Source organism: Manis pentadactyla, chromosome 3 (genome assembly GCF_030020395.1).
Source record: "Manis pentadactyla isolate mManPen7 chromosome 3, mManPen7.hap1, whole genome shotgun sequence".
NCBI classification, from domain to species: domain Eukaryota; kingdom Metazoa; phylum Chordata; class Mammalia; order Pholidota; family Manidae; genus Manis; species Manis pentadactyla.
The window spans coordinates 113,265,152-113,285,250 of NC_080021.1; the positions used below are offsets into that span (position 1 = coordinate 113,265,152).

Consider the following 20,099-nt stretch of genomic DNA (forward strand, 5'->3'; position numbering starts at 1 on the left):
TATGCTGGTAATACTCTAATGGATCTTTAGAAGGAATATGCCCTTTTTTTGGTAATTGTCCTGAGAATTGATCTCATTGGTACTGATGAATCACTTTAGTGCTCCAATTTCAATGTAGATTATACTTTTGCTTCTGTACCAATTGCCTTGAAACCTGAAAGAGTAGTTAGTTATTTTCTGTAGGACAGCATTTGAGACTTAAATTTCAGGAGTTCGAGTCATTCTCAAGATTTTTTTTCCCTAGGCAAGAGAAACTTTCTACATTCTTCCTCTTTCTGATTCTATTCCCATCCATCAAGGAATAAGAAGGGGAAAAAAATCTTACTAGCTACTGTTTCTCTGTGCCTAGATTCCTGACTATCTGGGGGCTTATTAGGAATATTACTATCTTTTGGCTTTGTTAGAAGAACAGCAGAACAGAATCTTCTCCTAATATGTAGGGCAGTCGGGAATTTGTTTACTTCTTTTTCCTTCTCAAAAGGAAAGCGATACTTTTGCTGCTTGATACCAAGATAAGCACTTCTATGTTGAGGAAAGTTTTTTTTTTTCGGGCAGAGTTTCCTGATGACAATGTGAGATCCAAATGATATCTGCTTTCTCTCTCTGGTTGTTTTCATGAAGGCATCTTTGAAACCTGGTAACACCTTATAATAAAAAATAAAGTGAATGTGTCTGTTGTCGTGTTATCTACTATAGGTTGTCAAAAAAGCAGACATGATCAACAAAAATATGACTCATCAGGTACAAGCTGAGAGGGATGCACTGGCACTAAGCAAAAGTCCTTTCATTGTCCATTTGTACTACTCACTGCAGTCAGCAAACAACGTCTACTTGGTGAGTAAGTAATTTTACATTTCTTTCTTCATCCTTTAATCACTGAACTCATTAACTTAAGATAGTGTCTGGGTTCAGAGTACCTAGGTTTGGATCCCAACTCCTAACTTACTAGCTTTAGGACCTTGGCCAAGTTACCAGGTTACCGCACCTGTTCTATTTGCCAGGGTTTTCCAGGGTAAAAGAACTAATAGGGTGTCTGTGTATGTGTGGAGAGGGGGATTTATTTTAAGGAATTGCCCTGTGTGCTTGTGGGGCCTATCAAGTCGAAAAACTAAAGAGTAGGCAGACTGGCTATAGACCTAGGGAAGAGCTGATGTTGCAGCTTAAGTCCAAAAGCAGTATAGAGACAGAAATTCCCTCTTGTGTGTGTGTTGGGGTGGGGGAGCAGCAGTGGAAGGGAGGTAAAGACTAGGACAACACCTTGATCTTGTAAGGCCTTCAACTGAATGGATGAGGCCCACCCACATTATGGAAAGAAAAATCAGCTTTTACTCAGTCTACTGATTTAAATACCTTCGTAACAGCATTTAGATTGGTGTTTCACCAAATGTCTAGGTACCGTGGATTAGCCGAACTGATGCATAAAATTAACTGCCATACCTCAGTTTCCACGCCTGCAAAATGGAGATAATGACAGTCCCTACCTTACCTTGAAGGTTATTTTGAAGCATGTGGAACAGTGCCTAAACATAGTGCCAGAATATTTTGTAGGCACAGGACATATACTCAACATACACTGTATAAAAGTTTGGTATATAATAAGGAAATCTACTAGGAAGTGGTAAGTTTTGGGTGTGTGGATTTTACGAGTTCTTGCTTTTCATTTAAAGCAACAGCTCAGTATTAATTCTAGTGAGGAATTTGAGGGGGACAGCAAGAGGCAACGTCATTTTGACTACAGATTCTCGAAGTTCTGACTTCAGAGAAGGTCTATGGATTAAATGTTTGGTAACTCCAGTAGCTTCTGTCTAGTATGTACAAATGGTTTTCTATGAATGAATAGGCCTTTAAAATATAGAATTTAGACATGGGATATATGTGTTTATTAGCAGAAGGCTCATTCCTTTCATAATTTGATTGCCTTTAAGAGTGGAAATCCTTATCCTTGATATGCTCAAGCTGTCTGTGACCCTGGAACATAATCGTGCCACACTGCAACTTTATGCTATACTGACTTGAGACTGAGCAGAACTCTGATGTGAAAGAACATGATATCCAGCTTTAAGCTAAAGACCTGAAAATTCAGGATAGGCCATAAAGAGTCTGATCTAAAACTCCCTTGGTACCTGATTAAATCCATTCCTAATCTTTCAGTAAATCTGTGAATATATTTAGACCGATGTTAAATGTGGTTGCAAAGATTTAATGGGAAGAACAGAAAACTTTGGAGAGGAAAAGTTTGTTTAAGACAGTGGTGAGCCCCTTTTTTGCATTAGGACTAATTCAAGATAAAATTAAGCTTTTTACAAACCACAGTTGTTTAAATGAATGCACGTTAAATGTGATCATATTGTAAATCTATTCTTCTACTTATTTTTTCCTCTTAGTGATGACCTCATCTTTTTTAATGACTGTATGGAATTCCATGGATTTATTTATGAATTCCATAATTTTTTTAGTGAATGCCCCATTGTTGAGTTGGTTGTTTTTTGTTTTTTGTTTTTTACTATTTGGAGTTACTCCAGTGAATACATTACCATGAATTGCAGTGCATGGTTGTAATGACCTTCTCTGTGGGGAATAAGACCTGGTGATGCTGGGGAGAAGAATTTGGAGTAAAGATACAAATTTGTATTAGAAATCACCCTCAGAGCAAGACTAAAGACAGCCCTTCAGGAAACCCCAAGGTTCTGAGAAAGCATGAGATGGGGGTTTACTTTTTAGCATGATAAACTGTCTTGAACAAGTCCAAAAAACATATATATATGTAGTAGCATTAAGAAGATGAAAACCAAATACTGTAAGAATAATTGACTTTCTCTCTTTTAAGCCACTGGTTGGCAAACTGGCCCAGTTTCTGTACAGTGCTTCTTCAGTGGAGAAATTTGATAGCACCACCTTAAGTCAGTGGTCAAAGTTAACATAAACAGTAATAGAACACGCTAACTTTAGGTGTCTCATCTGGTGTGAATCAGTAAAGACTCGACATTGCATATGCCAAACATGTGTAGCATGACTCATGAGGAAATAATCAGAGATCATGAAAGACTTCCCTCCACCACACCCTAAAAAATAGTGAAAACCTGTTCTGGATTAAAGGAGACTAAAGAGACAGGACAACTAAATATGATGTATGATCCTGGTTTGAGCATAGGAAATGGGGAAAGATGCTATCAGAGGCAAAATTGAGATAATCAGAAATTTGAATATGGACTTTACATTAAGTAACATTTGCATTAACTTCCTTGAATTTTATTACACTGTAGTTATGCAAGAATATCCTTATTAGGAGATATGTGCTGAAGAATTCAGTCGTTGACAGGGCATGACCTCTTCAACAATATTCTTGAATTACTTAGCAATAATTTTTTTTGTTAAGGTATCATTGATATATAATCACATGAGCAACATTGTGGTTACTACATTCACCCATATTATCAAGTTGCAACCACAAATCCCATTACAGTCACTGACCATCAGCATAGTAAGATGCTATAGAGTCACTACTTGTCCTCTCTGTGCTACAGTGTCTCCCCGTGCCCCGTTACATTATGTGTGCTAATCATAGTTCCCCTTAATTCCCTTGTCCATTCCTCCCCACCCACCCACCCTAGTCCCTTTCCCTTTGGTAACTGTTAGTCCATTCTTGGGTTCGTGAGTCTGCTGCTGTTTTGTTTCTTCAGGTTTTGCTTTTTTGTTCTACCCCACAGAAGAGTGAAATCATTTGTTACTTGACTTTCTCCAACTGGCTTGTTTCACTGAGCACAATATCCTCTAGCTCCATCCATGTGGTTGCAAATGGTAGGATTTCTTTACCTCTTACGGCTGAATAATACTCCATTGTGTATATATACCACATCTTCTTTATCCATTCATCTACTGATGAACATTTTGGTTGCTTCCGTATCTTGGCTATTGTAAATAGTGCTGCAATAAACATAGGGGTGCATATGTCTTTTTGAATCTGTGATCCTGTTTTCTTAGGGTAAATTCCTAGGAGTGGAATTCCTGGGTCAAATGGTATTTCTATTTTGAGTTTTTGAGGAACCTCCATACTGCTTTCCACAATGGTTGAACTAATGTACATTCCCACCAGCAGTGTAGGAGAGTTCCCCTTCCTCCACATCCTTGCCAGCATTTGTTGTTTTTTAGATGTTGTCTTTTGTCTTTTAGATGTTGGCCATCCTAACTGGTGTAAGGTGATATGTCACTGTGGTTTTAATTTGCATTTCTCTGATGAATAGCATCTTTTTCATGTGCCTGTTGGCCATCTGAACTTCTTCTTTGGAGAACTGTCTCTTCAGAACCTCTGCCCATTTTTTAATCAGGTTATTTGCTTTTTGGGTGTTGAGGTGCATGAGCTCTTTATATATTTTGGATGTTAACCCCTTGTCAGATATGTGATTTACAAATATATTCTCCCATACTGTAGGATGCCCTTTTGTTCTACTGATGGTGCCCTTTGTGGTACAGCAGCTTTTTAGTTTGATATATTCCCACTTCTTCATTTTTGCTTTTGTTTCCCTTTTCCAGGAAGATATGTTCATGAAAATGTTGCCCATGTTTACATTCAAGAGAGGTTTCCCTATGTTTTCTTCCAAGAGTTTTATGGTTTCATGACTTATATTCAGGTCTTTAATCTATTTCGAGTTTACTTTTGTGTCTGTATTTAGACAGTAATCCAGTTTCATTCTGTTCCGTGTAACTGTCCAGTTTTGCCAGCACCAGTTGTTGAAGAGGCTGTCATTTCCCCAGTGTATATTCATGGCTCCTCTATCATGTATTAATTGACCATATATGTCTGGATTTGTATCTGGGCTCTCTATCCTGTCCCACTGGTCTATGAGTCTGTTCTTGTGCCAGTACCAAATTGTCTTGATTACTGTGGCTTTGTAGTAGAACTTAGTCAGGGAGCATAATTCCCCCTGCTTTATTCTTCCTTCTCAGGATTCTTTGGTATTTGGGGTCTTTTGTCATTCCATATGAATGTTAGAACTATTTGCCCTAGTTCATTGAAGAATGCTGTCAGTATTTTGATAGGGATTGCATTGAATCTGTAGATTGCTTTAGGCGGGATGGCCATTTTGACAATAGTAATTCTTCCTACCCAAGAGCATGGGATGAACTTCCATTGATTACAGTCCTCTTTAATTTCTCTTCAGAGTGTCTTGCAGTTTTCACTTCCTTGGTTAGGTTTATTCGTAGGTATTTCATTCTTTTGATGCAATTGTGAATGGAATGGAATGGTTTTCCTGATTTCTCTTTCTGCCAATTCATCATTAGTGTATAGTAATGCAACAGATGTCTGCATATTAATTTTGTAACCCACAACTTTGCTGAATTCAGATGTTAGTTGTAAGAGTTTTCAAGTGGATCCTTTTGGATTGTTTTTTTTTTTCACTTCACTCAAACTCTATTTTCTTTTTTATTTTGGTATCATTAATCTACAATTACATGAGGAAGATTATGTTTACTAGGCTCCCCCCTTCACCAAGTACCCCCCACAAACCCCATTATAGTCACTGTCCATCAGCGTAGTAAGATGCTGTAGAGTCACTACTTGTCTTCACTGTGTTGCACACCCCTCCCCATACCTCCCCCCACATTATAATGCTAATCGTAGTGCCCCCTTTCTTTTCCACCCCCCTTATCCCTACCTTCCCACCCATTCTGCCCAGTCCCTTTCCCTTTGGTAACTGTTAGTCCATTCTTGGGTTCTGTGTTTCTGCTGCTGTATTGTTCCTTCAGTTTTTTCTTTGTTCTTATACTCCACATATAAGTGAAATCATTTGGTACTTGTCTTTCTCCACCTGGCTTATCTCCCTGAGCATAATACCCTCTAGCTCCATCTGTGTTGTTGCAAATGGTAGGATTTGTTTTCTTCTTATGGCTGAATAATATTCCATTGTGTATACCTACCACATCTTCTTTAGCCATTCATCTACTGATGGACACTTAGGTTGCTTCCATTCCTTGGCTATTGTAAATAGTACTGTGATAAATGTAGGGGTGCATCTGTCTTTTTCAAACTGGGCTGCTGCATTCTTAGGGTAAATTCCTAGAAGTGTAATTTCTGGGTCAAATGGTATTTCTATTTTGAGCTTTTTGAGGAACCTCCATACTGCGTTCCACAATGGTTGAACTAATTTACATTCCCATCAGCAGTGTAGGAGGGTTCCCCTTTCTCCACAACCTCGCCAACATTTGTTGTTGTTTCTCTTTTAGATGGTGGCGATCCTTACTGGTGTGAAGTGATATCTCATTGTGGTTTTAATTTGCATTTCTCTGATGACTAGCAATGTGGAGCATCTTTTCATATGCCTGACAGACGTCCGAATTTCTTCTTTGGAGAACTGTCTGTTCAGCTCCTCTGCCCATTTTTTAATTGGATTATTTGCTTTTTGTTTGTTGAGGTGCATGAGCTCTTTATATATTTTGGATGTCAACCCTTTAACGAATCTGTCATTTATTAATATATTCTCCCGTACTGTTGGATGCCTTTTTGTTTTATTGATGGTGTCCTTTGCTGTACAGAAGGTTTTCAGCTTGATAGAGTCCTACTCCTTCATGTTTCTTTTGTTTCCCTTGCCCAGGGAGATATGTTCATGAAGAAGTCACTCATGATTATGTCCAAGAGATTTTTGCCTATGTTATTTCCTAAGAGTTTTATGGTTTCATGACTTACATTCAGGTCTTGGCTCGACAATGATCCAGTTTCTTTATTCTCTTACATGTAGCTCTCCAGTTTTGCCAACACCAGCTGTTGAAGAGGCTCTCATTTCCCCATTGTATGTCCATGGCTCCTTTATTGTATATTAATTGACCATATATATTTGGGTTAATATCTGGACGTTCTATCCTGTTGCACTGGTCTGTGGGTCTGTTCTTGTGCCAGCACCAAATTGTCTTGATTACTGTAGCTTTGTAGTAGAGCTTGAAGTTGGGAAGCGACATCTCCCCCACTTTGTTCTTCCTTCTCAGGATTGCTTTGTCTATTCGGGGTCTTAGGTGGTTCCTTATGAATTTTGTTTGTTCCAGTTCTTTGAAGAATGCTGTTGGTATTTTGATCGGGATTGCATTGAAACTGTAGATTGCTTTGGGCAGGATGGCCATTTTGACAATATTAATTCTTCCTAGCCAAGAGCATGGGATGAGTTTCCATTTGTTAGTGTCTTCTTTAATTTCTGTTTAGAGTGTCTTGTAGTTTTCAGGGTATAGCTCTTTCACTTCCTTGGTTAGGTTTATTCCTAGGTATTTTATTCTTCTGATGCAATTATAAATGGAATTGTTTTCCTGATTTCTCTTTCTGCTAGTTCATCATTACTGTACAGTAATGCAACAAATGTCTGCGTATTAATTTTGTAACCTGCTACTTTCCTGAATTCCAGTGTTAGTTCTACAGGTTTTGGAGTGGATTCTTTTAGGTTTTTTATGTACAGTATCATATCATCTGCAAACAGGGACAGTTTAACTTCTTCCTTACCAATCTGGATGCCTTTTATTTCTTTGTGTTGTCTGATTGCTGGGCTAGGACCTCTACTATTATGTTGAATAGAAGCGGGGAGATTGGGCATCCTTGTCTTGTTCCCAGTCTTAGAGGAAAAGCTGATAGCTTTTTACTGTTAAGTATGATGTTGGCTGTGGGTTTGTCATATATGGCCTTTCTTATGTTAAGGTACTTGCCCTCTATACCCATGTTGTTGGGAGTTTTTATCATGAATGTGTGTTGAATTTTGTTGAATGCTTTTTGATGTCTATAGAGATGATCATGTGATTTTTGTCCATCTTTTTATTTATATAGTGTATGATGTTTATAGATTCTTGAATACTCTACCATCCTCGCATCCATGGGATGAATCCCACTGATCATGATGTCTGATCCTTTCGATGTATTTTTTAATTCGGCTTGCCAATATTTTGTTTTGTATTTTTGCATCTATGTTCATTAGGGATATTGGTCTGTAGTCTTTTGTGTGTGCGGAGCCTTCTGCCTCGTTTTGGTATTAGAGTGTTGCTGGCTTCATAAAATGAGTTTGGAAGTATTCCCTCCTCTAGTATTTTTTGGAAAACTGTAAGGAGAGTGTGTGTTATGTCTTGTCTAAATGTCTGATAAAATTCAGTGGAGAAGCCATCTGGTCCAGTAGTTTTTGATTACCGTTTCAATTTCATTGCTGGTAATTGGTCTGTTCAGATTTTCTGTTTCTTCCTGGGTCATTATTGGTAGGTTGTATTTTTCTAGAAAGTTGCCTATTTCTTCTAGGTTATCCAGTTTGTTAGCATATAGTTTTTCATAGTATTCTCCAATAATTCTTTTTATTTCTGTGGTGTCTGTCATGATTTTTCCTTTGTCATTTCTGATTCTGTTTATGTGTGTAGATTCTCTTTTTTTCTTCATAAGTCTGGCTATGGGCTTATCTAGTTTGTTTATTTTTCAAAGGACCAGCTCTTGATTTCAAAATTTTTTTCTGTTGTTTTATTCTTCTCAATTTTATTTGCTTCTTCTCTGATCATTATTATCTCCCTCTTTCTAATGAATTTGGGCCTCATTTGTTCTTCTTTTCCAGTTTCAATAATTGTGAATTTAGACTGTTCATTTGGGATTGTTCTTCCTATTTTAAATAGGCCTGGATTGCTGTATACTTTCCTCTTAGAACTGCCTTAGCTGCATCCCACAGGAGTTGTGGCATTGCGCTGCTGTTGTCATTTGTTTCCATATATTGCTTGATCTCTGTTTTAATTTGGTCATTGATCCATTGATTATTAGGAGCATGTTGTTAAGCCTCCATGTGTTTGTGAGCCTTTTTGTTTTCTTTGTACAGTTCACTTCTAGTTTCATACCTTTTTTATCTGAGAAGTTGGTTGGTACAGTTTTGGTCTTTTTGAATTTGCTGAGGCTCGTTTTATGGCGTGGTATATGATCTATTCTTGAAAATGATCCGTGTGAACCTGAGAAGAATGTGTATCCTGCTGCTTTTGGATGGAGTGTTCTATAGATGTCTGTTAAGTCCATGTGTTTTAATGTATTGTTCAGTGCCTCTGTTTCCTTACTTATTTTCTGTCTTGGTTATCTGTACTTTTGAGGGAGTGATGTATTGAAGTCTCCTAAAATGAATGCATTTCATTCTATTTCCCCCTTTAATTCTGTTAGTATTTGTTTCACATATGTAGGCACTGCTGTGTTGGGTCCATAGATATTTATAATAGTTTATCCTCTTGTTGGACTGACCCCTTTATCATTATGTAATGTCCTTCATTGTCTTGTGTTACTTTCTTTCTTTTCAAATCTGTTTTGTCTGATACAAGTACTGCAACTCCTGCTTTTTTCTCCCTATTGTTTGCTTGACATAACTTTTCCATCCCTTCACTTTTAGTCTATGTATGTCTTTCGGTTTGAAGTAAGTCTCTTGTAGGCTGCAGTTAGATGGTCTTGCTTTTTCATCCATTCTGTAACTCTGTGTCTTTTGATTGGTGCATTCAGTCCATTTACATTTAGGATTATTATCAATAGATATGTACTTATTGCCTTTGCAGGCTTTGAATTTGTGATTACCAAAGGTTCGAGGGCAGCTTCTTTACTATCTAGCAGTCTACCATAACTCATTTATTACACTACTGTAAACACAGTCTGATTATTCTTTTTTCTCTCCCTTCCTTTTCTTCCCCCTCCGCTCTTTATATGTTAGGTGTCATATTTTATACTGTTTGTGTATCCCTTGACTGACTTTGTGAGTAGCGATTTTACATTTGGTTAGTATTTAGTTTGTCTACTTTCTTTTCTGTGGTTTTATTTTCTCTGCTAACAGCTATTTCGTTTTAGGCACACTTCATCCAGAGCAGTCCCTTTAAAATACACTGTAGAGATGGTTTGTGGGAGGTAGATTTCCTCATTTTTTCTTACCTGGGAATTGCTTAACCCCTATTTCAAATTTAAATTATAATTTTGCTGGTAGAGTATTCTTGGATCAAGCCTTTCTGTTTCATTGCATTGAATATATCATGCCACTGCCTTCTGGCCTGTACAGTTTCTGCTGAGAAGTCTGCTGATAACCTGATGGGTTTTCCTTTGTATGTGATCTTTTTTCTCTCTCTGACTGCTTTTAATACTCTGTCCTTGATCTTCACCATTTTAATTATTGTTATGTCTTGGTGTCCTCCTTGGGTCCCTTGTGTTGGGAGATCTGTGGATTTCCATGGCCTGATAGACTATTTACTTGCCCAGATTGTGGAAGTTTTCAGCAATTATTTCTTCAAAGACACTTTTTATCCCTTTTTATCTCTTCTTTTTCTTCTGGTACCCCTGTAATGCATTTTTGTCCACCTGTTCTGTTTGGATTGGACACACAGTTCTCTTAATATTCTTTCATTCCTGGAGATCCTTTTTTATCTCTCTCCCTCAGCTTCTTTGTATTCCTGTTCTCTGATTTCTGTTTCATTTACTGTCTCCTCTACCTCACCTAATCTGCTTTTAAATTCCTCCATTGTTTGTTTCATTTCCATTATCTCCCTCCTGAATTTGTCCATAAGCTCTTGAATATTTTTCTGTAGCTCTATTAGCATGCTTGTGACTTTTATTTTGAATTCTTTTTCAGGAAGATTTGTGATTTCAGTCTCACCAAACCCGATTTCTGGTGTTTGAGGGATTTTGGATTGAACAAGGTTCTTCCTTTTCATAGTCCTGGAGCAATGGGAGTGGTGGCAGGCGAGTGGCGCAGGTGTCAGCTGGGAGGAAAAAGTCCCTTCCTGCTTGCTGGTCACCATGCCTCTCTCCGCTGTTGGTGCCAGTTAACCACGCGCATGGAGCAACCTGTGGGTTAATCCCCTAAACTGCTGTGGATGGGGTTGCCCTTGGGATGACCTAGGGTGATGGCAGGGGTCACAGTCGAGAGGCGCAGCACCCGCAAGAACAAAGCTGTTTCATGCTTCCTCGTCTCAGCGCCCATCTCTGCAGTCTTTGCCGGTCAACCGTGTGCAGGGAGCAGCCTCTGGGTCTGGGCCCATTAGCCATGCGCAGGGAGAAGCCTCTGCGTTAAGCTGGATAGTTGCTGTAGGCCAGGCTGCCCTCCGGCTGGTCTGCCGCAATGGCCGGGATAGCCGGTTTGCTCGCAGGTGCCAGCACGGTGGAAGGAACAGCAGGCTGCTTGTCGTGGTGAGGGGCCTTGGGGCTGTGTTGCCAACCAGGGGGTTAGGGCGCCTGAAGCTTCTGTAACTTCCCAGCTTGCTGGGCTGAGTGTTCCAGGACAATTTTGTCCACCTGTTCCTTCTCCTAAACGCTTGCCCCTTTAAAAGAGATGTCTTTTAAAGCGCCTGTTTTTCTTTTGTCCTAGGACAGCCAGTTGTGGGAACCTATTCGCAATCTTAGTCTCAGACTTTGCTTTTCTTCCCCTCTTATCTCCAGAACACTGTGCAGTGTGGGTCTGTGCTCCTGGGGTATATTTCTAGGGCTGGGTATTGAGCAGTCCTGTGCTTCCTCTCCCTCCCTGCTCTGATTCTTTTCCTCCTGCCAGTGTGCTGCAGTGGCGGGAGTGCTCGGGTCCTGCTGGGTCATGGCTTTGTACTTTACCCTTTTCTGTGAGATGTTGGGTTCTCACAGATGTAGACTGGCTGGTATACTGTTACTTCTGGTCACTCTCTTAGGAATGGTTGTGTTTGCTGTATTTTCAAAATATATGTGGTTTTGGGAGGAGTTTTCCACCACACTACTCACACAGCCATCTTTTTTCCGCCTCTTCAGCAAGAATTTAAAAGATATATATTAATACCAGTTTCTAATGTTGCCATATTTTTTAAACTGCTTATTCTGAACAAAAAAACATGCATGTAAGAAATTTAGATTAATGATATTATTATGTTGTTATGTTTATTTCTAACATAATTAGTGATTAGTGTAAATATTTACTTCATATTCATATATGTGGAGAGGAAGAGTGAGCAGATGTGGCAAAATGCTAAGAACTAGTGAATCTAGATGGAAGAGTATATGGGATATCGTTCTACTATTATGATACCTTTTCTGTAAGTCTGAATTCTTAAACAGCTTAATTTAAATGAAAAACCTGTGGCAACATGAGCAAACCTGGAATTAATTTATACTGAGTAATACCAAGAAAATGTATCTATTGTAGAACTATGCTAAAAATATGCTCACATTAAATTTAATAGTAGTGGTTTTGTTTGCCACATTTATATTCCCTTTTGATAGGTAATGGAATATCTTATTGGTGGGGATGTCAAGTCCCTCCTTCATATATATGGTTATTTTGATGAAGAAATGGCTGTGAAATACATTTCTGAGGTAGCATTGGCTCTAGACTATCTTCACAGACATGGAATCATCCACAGGTAAAGACTGACTTTTCTCCAAACTATTACTAAAAAGCATAGTATATCAAATTATGTATCAGATATTTGAGTCTTAAATATTTGCATTACCACTTGCCTATTTACCTGGGTTATCTAAAGTTTAGTAGTAACTTCTGTGAGTTTAGAAATACAGTCAACTGTTTTTTTCGTCTCCATGTGTTTTTTCAATTTGTTGTTTTGACTGTGGGGTGCCATTTTATTTTGAAGAATATTGCATCTTTTCTCCACTCCTTTACCATCATGCCAAGTGCTACATTTTATACTCCCAGGTGATTTACAGTGTTTTGCTTGGTGCAAAGAAAATCAGGTTATGTGGCTTTTCTCTTAAGGCTTAATCTTACCCTCCTTGAAAGAGGTAAATGTGATTTTGACCAGGCTTATGGTTTATTTTATCTGATGAAGCTTATTTATTTTAATGGAGTCTGTAATGAGTAATGCCAAAGATAATCTAGCATTAAATCCATTAACTTGCTTGTAGATTCAAACATACAAAAGATGGTTTGCTTTTGAGAGTTGTTTTCTGCACTTTGAAACCCACCAATGAGTACCTTATTTTAGGGAAAATAAATAGGATTTGATTCTTCTGTAACCTTCTATTTTTTTCCCTGGTAATTCTGTTAGCAACACTAGCTGTTTTTTAGTTATCTGCTACTTGTCTTTTGTATGCACAGGGATTTGAAACCAGATAACATGCTAATTTCTAACGAAGGTCATATTAAACTAACAGATTTTGGCCTTTCCAAAGTTACTTTGAATAGAGGTAAGAAAAACAGCAGGTAAGTTACCTTTTTAAAAATCCAACAAATTTTAGATGCTATGCTTCATTAACTTCCACTGTTTGCATTTTTAGTTTATAATGAATAAAATTTGATGATTATTTGTTCCAAGATAGTCTAGAGAGGTGTAATGGTAGTTTTTTCAGTTAAAGATGAAAAATGAGAATAAATATTCTTGAATGCTCAAAGGTCCTCAAAGATCTTTGGATCTTCAAAAAGAACTCAGTTTCTGTTCTTATGACTTTTTATTCCTACTAAAATTTGTTCTGACCAGTTAAACATCAATAAAATGAGTAAAATAATTATAACATGATAAAAAGTTAACCCTTAAAGAACTTATTCAAATACACATGATAAACAACAGGCAAAGAAAATGAACACAGAATTCACACACACACACACACACACACACACGAGAATGTATTGATTTCACTACTAGTGATGAGAGAAATGTTAATTTTAAAAAAATAATGTATACCTTAATACACTATTAAGCTGGCCCCCAAAAAAGGAGAACTGGAGATCCAATGTTAATGAGACTAAAAAGCACAGTAAGTTTTACTAGAGACATTGTAAATTAGCATAGTGCTTTGCAAAGGATATTTACCAGTGTGTTTTAAGAAACAAAAGGCTTTAATTCTTTTTGACCAAGCAACCTGTATTTTGGCACTTATTCTAAGGAAAGCATTTGAAGGAACAATATATGTGAACAAAATTATTTGTAGGGGCATTGTTTCTAATTGGGAAAACTAGAAATTACATACATTTATCAAAGAAACACGGATAAATGATAACTCATTTACTTGGTGTCATAGTGCATTATGTATTGAATGGTAGTGGATAGAAATAACTGAATGGTGGAATTCAAAATTGAGCTTACAAATTATAAACCATGGGATTATAACTATTTGAAAAAAAGTACAGATCTACAATTCTTTGTCTATAAGGACAAATTTCAAAAAGCGTTGAATACTTTAAAGTTTTTCATGTGTTAGGTAAAACCTAACGAGCTGATATAGACTGTTCATAGTTTTTATTAATCCCACTTCACTTGATGATGCATACTTTCCGTGAATGTATGAGTACATGGATATTTGAATACAGGTAGCTAGACGAGATGCCACTAGGGATGTTCCATGCTATGCTGTATGTTTATCACATTGCCTTTCTAAAACCTGCCAGTTTTTAAATTGTGCAGCAAATATAACTCCCCAGGTTGCAGATAAAATATTGGAAAAGGGAGGAGCCAAGATGGCGGAGTGAGTAGGGCAGGGGCAATCTCCTCCCAAAACCATATGTATTTTTGAAAATACAACAAATACAACTATTCCTGAAAGAGAGACCAGAAGGTACAGTACAACAGCCAGGCTACATCTACATCTGCGAAAACTCAGCGCCTCACAAATGGAGTAAGATACAAGCCGCGGCCCGGTGGGACCCAAGCGCCCCCCACACCCCACCTCCCTGACAGGAGGAGAGGATTCAGAGCGGCGGGGAGTGGAAGCCCAGGACTGCTAAATACCCAGCCCTAGTCATACGGACCAGGAGTGCAGACACACATTGTGTGGTGTGCTGGATATTAGGGAAACGGAACAGTAAAATCTCTGAGCATGATGCCGCAGCCGGCAACCCTGGGACAAAAGAAAAGCAAGTACTTTTTGAAAGTCCTAAAGAGGCAGGGGCTTCACAGCAGGATAGAAGCGTCCCAGCACACTTAGCCCTGCAGCTGCGAATCCCGAGGAACTTCAGGCACTCCAGCCCCCTGGGAAGCAGCGCAGCTCTGAAGCCCCTCACGGCGATACACAGCCTCCCGTCCATTCCCCCTCCAGCGCCGCCCCGCCACAGCAGGGAAGCAGCCTGAGAGCTGCCACACCCACAGTAACCGCCCAGAGCTGCTTCCACAGCTGCCCTGGCCAGACTCAGAGGCCCTGCCCATGCACACAGACAGAGGAAGCCGGGATAAGGCGCTAAGGGTTGCCATTCTCACAGGAGAGCACACCCGGTGTGCCTGCCCCTCCCTGCGGGACTCTGGGCTGCCCCGATGGTTGCCCAGCCCACGTTGGTTCAAGAAATAAAAGCAGAAGCTGCTCCCCATGTGCAAGTAACCAGCAGAGGAAGCCCACCTAACACATATGCCAACTGCCCATGGACTTTGTTCTAGGAGGGCAAGGGGACCCGCAAGCAAGACCTCTATAGCCATGAAAAGGCAGAAGAATATGATCTAGTTCAGAATCACCCAGACAACCCCTGAGAAGGAGCCTGGGAAGATAGATTTAACCAATCTTCCTGACAAAGAATTCAAAATAAAGGTCATAACCATGCTGATGGACCTGCAGAGAAATATGGAAGAGCTAAAGGATCAAGTTAGGAGGGAGAATACAGAACTAAAACAATCTCTGGAAGGACTTAAGAGCAGACTGTATGAGGTGCAAGAAGCCACTAATGGAATAGAAATCAGAGAATAGGAACACAGAGAAGCTGAGGCAGAGAGAATTAAAAGGTGTCCAGGAATGAAAGAATACTAAGAGAACTGTGTGACCAATCCAAATGGAACAATATTCGCATTATAGGGGTACCAGAAGAAGAAGAAGAGAGAAAAAGGATAGGAAGTGTATTTGAAGAAATAATTGCTGAAAACTTCCCCAAACTGGGGGAGGAAATAGTCTCTCAGACCATGGAGGCCCACAGAACTCCCAGCATAAGGGACCCAAAGAGGACAATGCCAAGACACATAATAATGAAAATGACAAAGATCAAGGACAAGGACAGTTTCAAAGGCAGCCAGAGAGAGAAAAAAGGTCACCTACAAAGGAAAACCCATCAGGCTATCATCAGACTTCTCAACAGAAACCTTACAGGCCAGAAGAGAATGGCATGATATATTTAATGCAATGAAACAGAAGGGACTTGAACTAAGAGTACTGTATCCAGCACGATTATCATTTAAATGTGAAGAAGGGATTACACAATTCCCAGATAAGCAAAAGTTAAGGGAATTTGCTTCCCACAAACCACCTCTACAGGGTATTTTAGAGGAACTGCTCTAGATGGAAGTACTCCTAAGGTTAAGTAGATGTCACCAGAGAAAATAAAATCACAGCAAAGAAAGCAGAACAAACAAATACTAACTAAAGGCAAAAAATAAAATCAACTACTCACAAAAGCAGTCAAAGGAAACACAAAAAGTACAGAATAAACCACCTAACATATGAAGAATGGAGGAGGAAGAATAGGAAGGGAGAGAAAGAAACATCAGAGTGTGTTTATAATAGCTTAATAAGTGAGTTAACTTAGACGGTTAGATAGTAAAGGAGCCAACCTTGAAACTTCGGTAACCACGAATCTAAAGCCTGCAATGGCAATAAGTACATATCTTTCAATAATCACCCTAAACGTAAGTGAACTCAATGCACCAATCAAAAGACATAGAGTTACAGAATGGATAAAAAAGCAAGACCCATCTCTATGCTGCTTACAAGAGACTCACCTCAAACCCAAAGACATACACAGACTAAAATTCAAGGGATGGAAAAAGATATTTCATGCAAACAATAGGGAGAAAAAAGCAGGTGTTGCAGTACTAGTATCATAGGAAATGGACTTAAAAACAAAGAAAGTAACAGGAGATGAAGAAGGACATTACATAGTGATAAAGGACTCAGTCCAACAAGAGGATATAACCATTATAAATATATATGCTGCCAATATAGGAGCACCAACATACATTAAACTAATACTAAGAGAATTAAAGGAGGAAATAGAATGCAGTGCTTTCACTTTAGGAGACTTCAACACACCACTCACTCCAAAGGACGGATCCACCAGAAACAAAATAAGTAAGGACACAGAGACACTGAACAACACACTAGAACAGATGGACCTAATAGACATCTACAGAACTACACAACCAAAAACAGGAGGATATACATTCCTCTCCAGTGCACATGCAACATTTTCCAGAATAGACCACATACTATGCCACAAAAAGAGCCTCAGTAAATTCAGAAAGATTGAAATTCTGCCAAACAACTTATCAGACCACAAAGGTATAAAACTAGAAATAAATAGTATAAAGAAAGCAAAAATGCTCACAAACACATGGAGGCTTAACAACATGCTTATTAATAATCAATGGATCAATGACCAAATTAAAATAGAGATCAAGCAATATATGGAGACAAATGGCAACAACAGTACGAAGACCCAACTTCTGTGGGACGCAGTGAAAGCAGCACTAAGAAGAAAATATATAGCAATCCAGGCATATTTCAAATATGAAGAACAATCCCAAATGAATAGTCTAAAGTCACAATTATTGAAATTGCAAAAAGAATAACAATTGAGGCCCAAAGTCAGCAGAAGGAGGGACATAATAAAGAACAGAGAAAAAATAAACAAAATTGAAAAGAATAAAAGAATAGAAAAAAATCAATGAAACCAAGAGCTGGTTCTTTGACAAAATTAAAAAAATAGGTAAGCCCCTACCCAGACTTATTAAGAGGAAAAGAGAATATACACACATCAACAGAATAAAAAACGAGAAAGGAAAAATCATGACGGACCCCACAGAAATACAAAGACTTATTAGAGAATACTATGAAAATCTATATGCTAACAAGCAGTAAAACGTAGAAGAAATGGACAACATCCTAGAAAAATACAACATTCCAAGACTGACCAAGGAAGAAACAGAAAATCTAAACAGACCAATTACCAGCAACAAAATTGAAATGGTAATCAAAAATCTACCAAAGAGCAAAATCTCTGGGACAGGTGGATTTACCACAGAATGTTATCAGACATAGAAGACATAATACCTATTCTCCTTAAAGTTTTCCAAAAAATAGAAGAGGAAGGAATACTTCCAAACTCATTCTATGAAGCCAACACCACCCAAATACCAAAACAAGGCAAAGACGCCACTAAGAAAGAAAATTACAGACCAATATCCCTGATGAACAGAGATGCAAAAATGCTCAACAAAATATTAACTGAATTCAAAAATACATCAAAAGGATCATACACCATGATCAAGTGGGATTCATCTCAGGGATGCAAGGATGGTACAACATTCAAAAATCCATCAACATCATCCACCACATCAACAAAAAGGACAAAAACCACATGATCATCTCCATAGACTCTGAAAAAGCATTCGACAAAATTCAACATCCATTCATGATAAAATCTCAACAAAATGGGTGTAGAGGGCCAGGACCTCAACATAATAAAGGCCACATATGATAAACCCACAGCCAACATCACACTGAACAGCAAGAAGCTGAAAGCTTTTCCTCTGAGATCGGGAACAAGACAGGGATGCCCACTCTCCCCACTGTTATTCAACATAGTACTGGAGGTCCTAGCCACGGCAATTAGACAAAACAAGGAAATACAAGGAATTCAGATGGTAAAGAAGAAGTCAAACTGTCACTATTTGCAGGTGACATGATATCGTACATAAAAAACCCTAAAGACTCCACTCCAAAACTACTAGAACTAATATCGGAATTCAGCAAAGTCACAGGATATAAAATTAATACACAGAAATATGTTGCTTTCCTATACACTAACAATGAGATAGCAGAAAGAGATATCAGGAAAACAATTCCATTGACAATTGCATCAAAAAGAATAAAATACCTAGGAATAAACCTAACCAAGGAAGTGAAAGACCTATACCCTGAAAACTACAAGACACTCTTAAGAGAAATTAAAGAGGATACTAACAAATGGAAACTCATCCCACGCTCCTGGCTAGGAAGAATTAATATCGTCAAAATGGCCATCCTGCCTAAAGCAATCTACAAATTCAATACAATCCCTATCAAAATCCCAACAGCATTCTTCAACGAACTGGAAAAAAATAATTCTAAAATCCATATGGAACCACCAAGGACCCCGAATAGCCAAAGCAATGCCGAGAAGGAAGAATAAAGTGGGGGGAATCTCGCTCCCCAACTTAAAGCTCTACTACAAAGCCACAGTAATCAAGACAATTTGGTAATGTCACAAGAACAGACCACAGACCAGTGGAACAGGATAGAGACTCCAGACATTAACCCAAACATATTTGGTCAATTAATATATGATAAAGGAGCCATGGACATGCAATAGGGAAATGACAGCCTCTTCAACAGCTGATGTTGGCAAAACTGGACAGCTACATGTAAGAGAATGAAACTGGATCATTGTCTAACCCCGTACACAAAAGTAAATTCAAAATGGATCAAAGAACAGAATGTAAGTCATGAAACCATAAAACTCTTAGAAAAAAACATAGGCAAAAATCTCTTGGACATAAACATGAGCTACTTCTTCATGAACATATCTCCCGGGGCAAGGCACACAAAAGCAAAAATGAGCAAGTGGGACTATATCAAGCTGAAAAGCTTCTGTACAGCAAAGGACACCACCAATAGAACAAAAAGGCACCCTACAGTATGGGAGAATATATTCATAAATGACAGATCTGATAAAGGGTTGACATCCAAAATATATAAAGAACTCACACACCTCAACAAACAAAAAGCAAATAATTCAATTAAAAAATGGGCAGAGGAGCTGAACAGTTCTCCAAAGATGAAATTCAGATGGCCAACAGACACATGAAAAGATGCTCCACATGGCTAGTCATCAGAGAAATACAGATTAAAACCACAATGAGAGATCACCTCCCACCAGTAAGGACCACCACCATGTAAAAGAGAAACAACAACAAATGTTGGCAAGGTTGTGGAGAAAGGGGAACCCTCATACACTGCTGATGGGAATGTAAATTAGTTCAACCATTGTGGAAAGCAGTATGGAGGTTCCTCAAAAAGCTCAAAATAGAAATACCCTTTGACCCAGGAATTCCATTTCTAGGAATTTACCCTAAGAATGCAGCAGCCCAGTTTGAAAAAGACAGATGCACCCCTACATTTATCGTAGCACAATTTATAATAGCCAAGAAATGGAAGCAAC

At 38.6% G+C, this 20,099-nt stretch overlaps 1 protein-coding gene across 8 annotated transcripts in view; it reads left to right on the forward strand.

Annotated features, from left to right (window-relative positions):
- The window catches only part of LOC118924087 (serine/threonine-protein kinase greatwall-like), a 41,659-nt gene that overhangs the window by 1,883 nt on the left and 19,677 nt on the right, over positions 1–20,099 (forward strand). For 6 of the 8 annotated variants that reach the window (XM_057498290.1, XM_057498292.1, XM_057498291.1 and 3 more), the window contains exons 2-4: positions 697–834; positions 12,197–12,336; positions 13,029–13,117. In XM_057498290.1, coding sequence (XP_057354273.1) covers positions 697–834; positions 12,197–12,336; positions 13,029–13,117 — 367 coding nt within the window. Of the gene's footprint in view, positions 1–696; positions 839–12,196; positions 12,337–13,028; positions 13,118–20,099 lie in introns of those variants that run through there. The other 2 variants (XM_057498295.1, XM_057498294.1) reach the window with 2 other exon arrangements.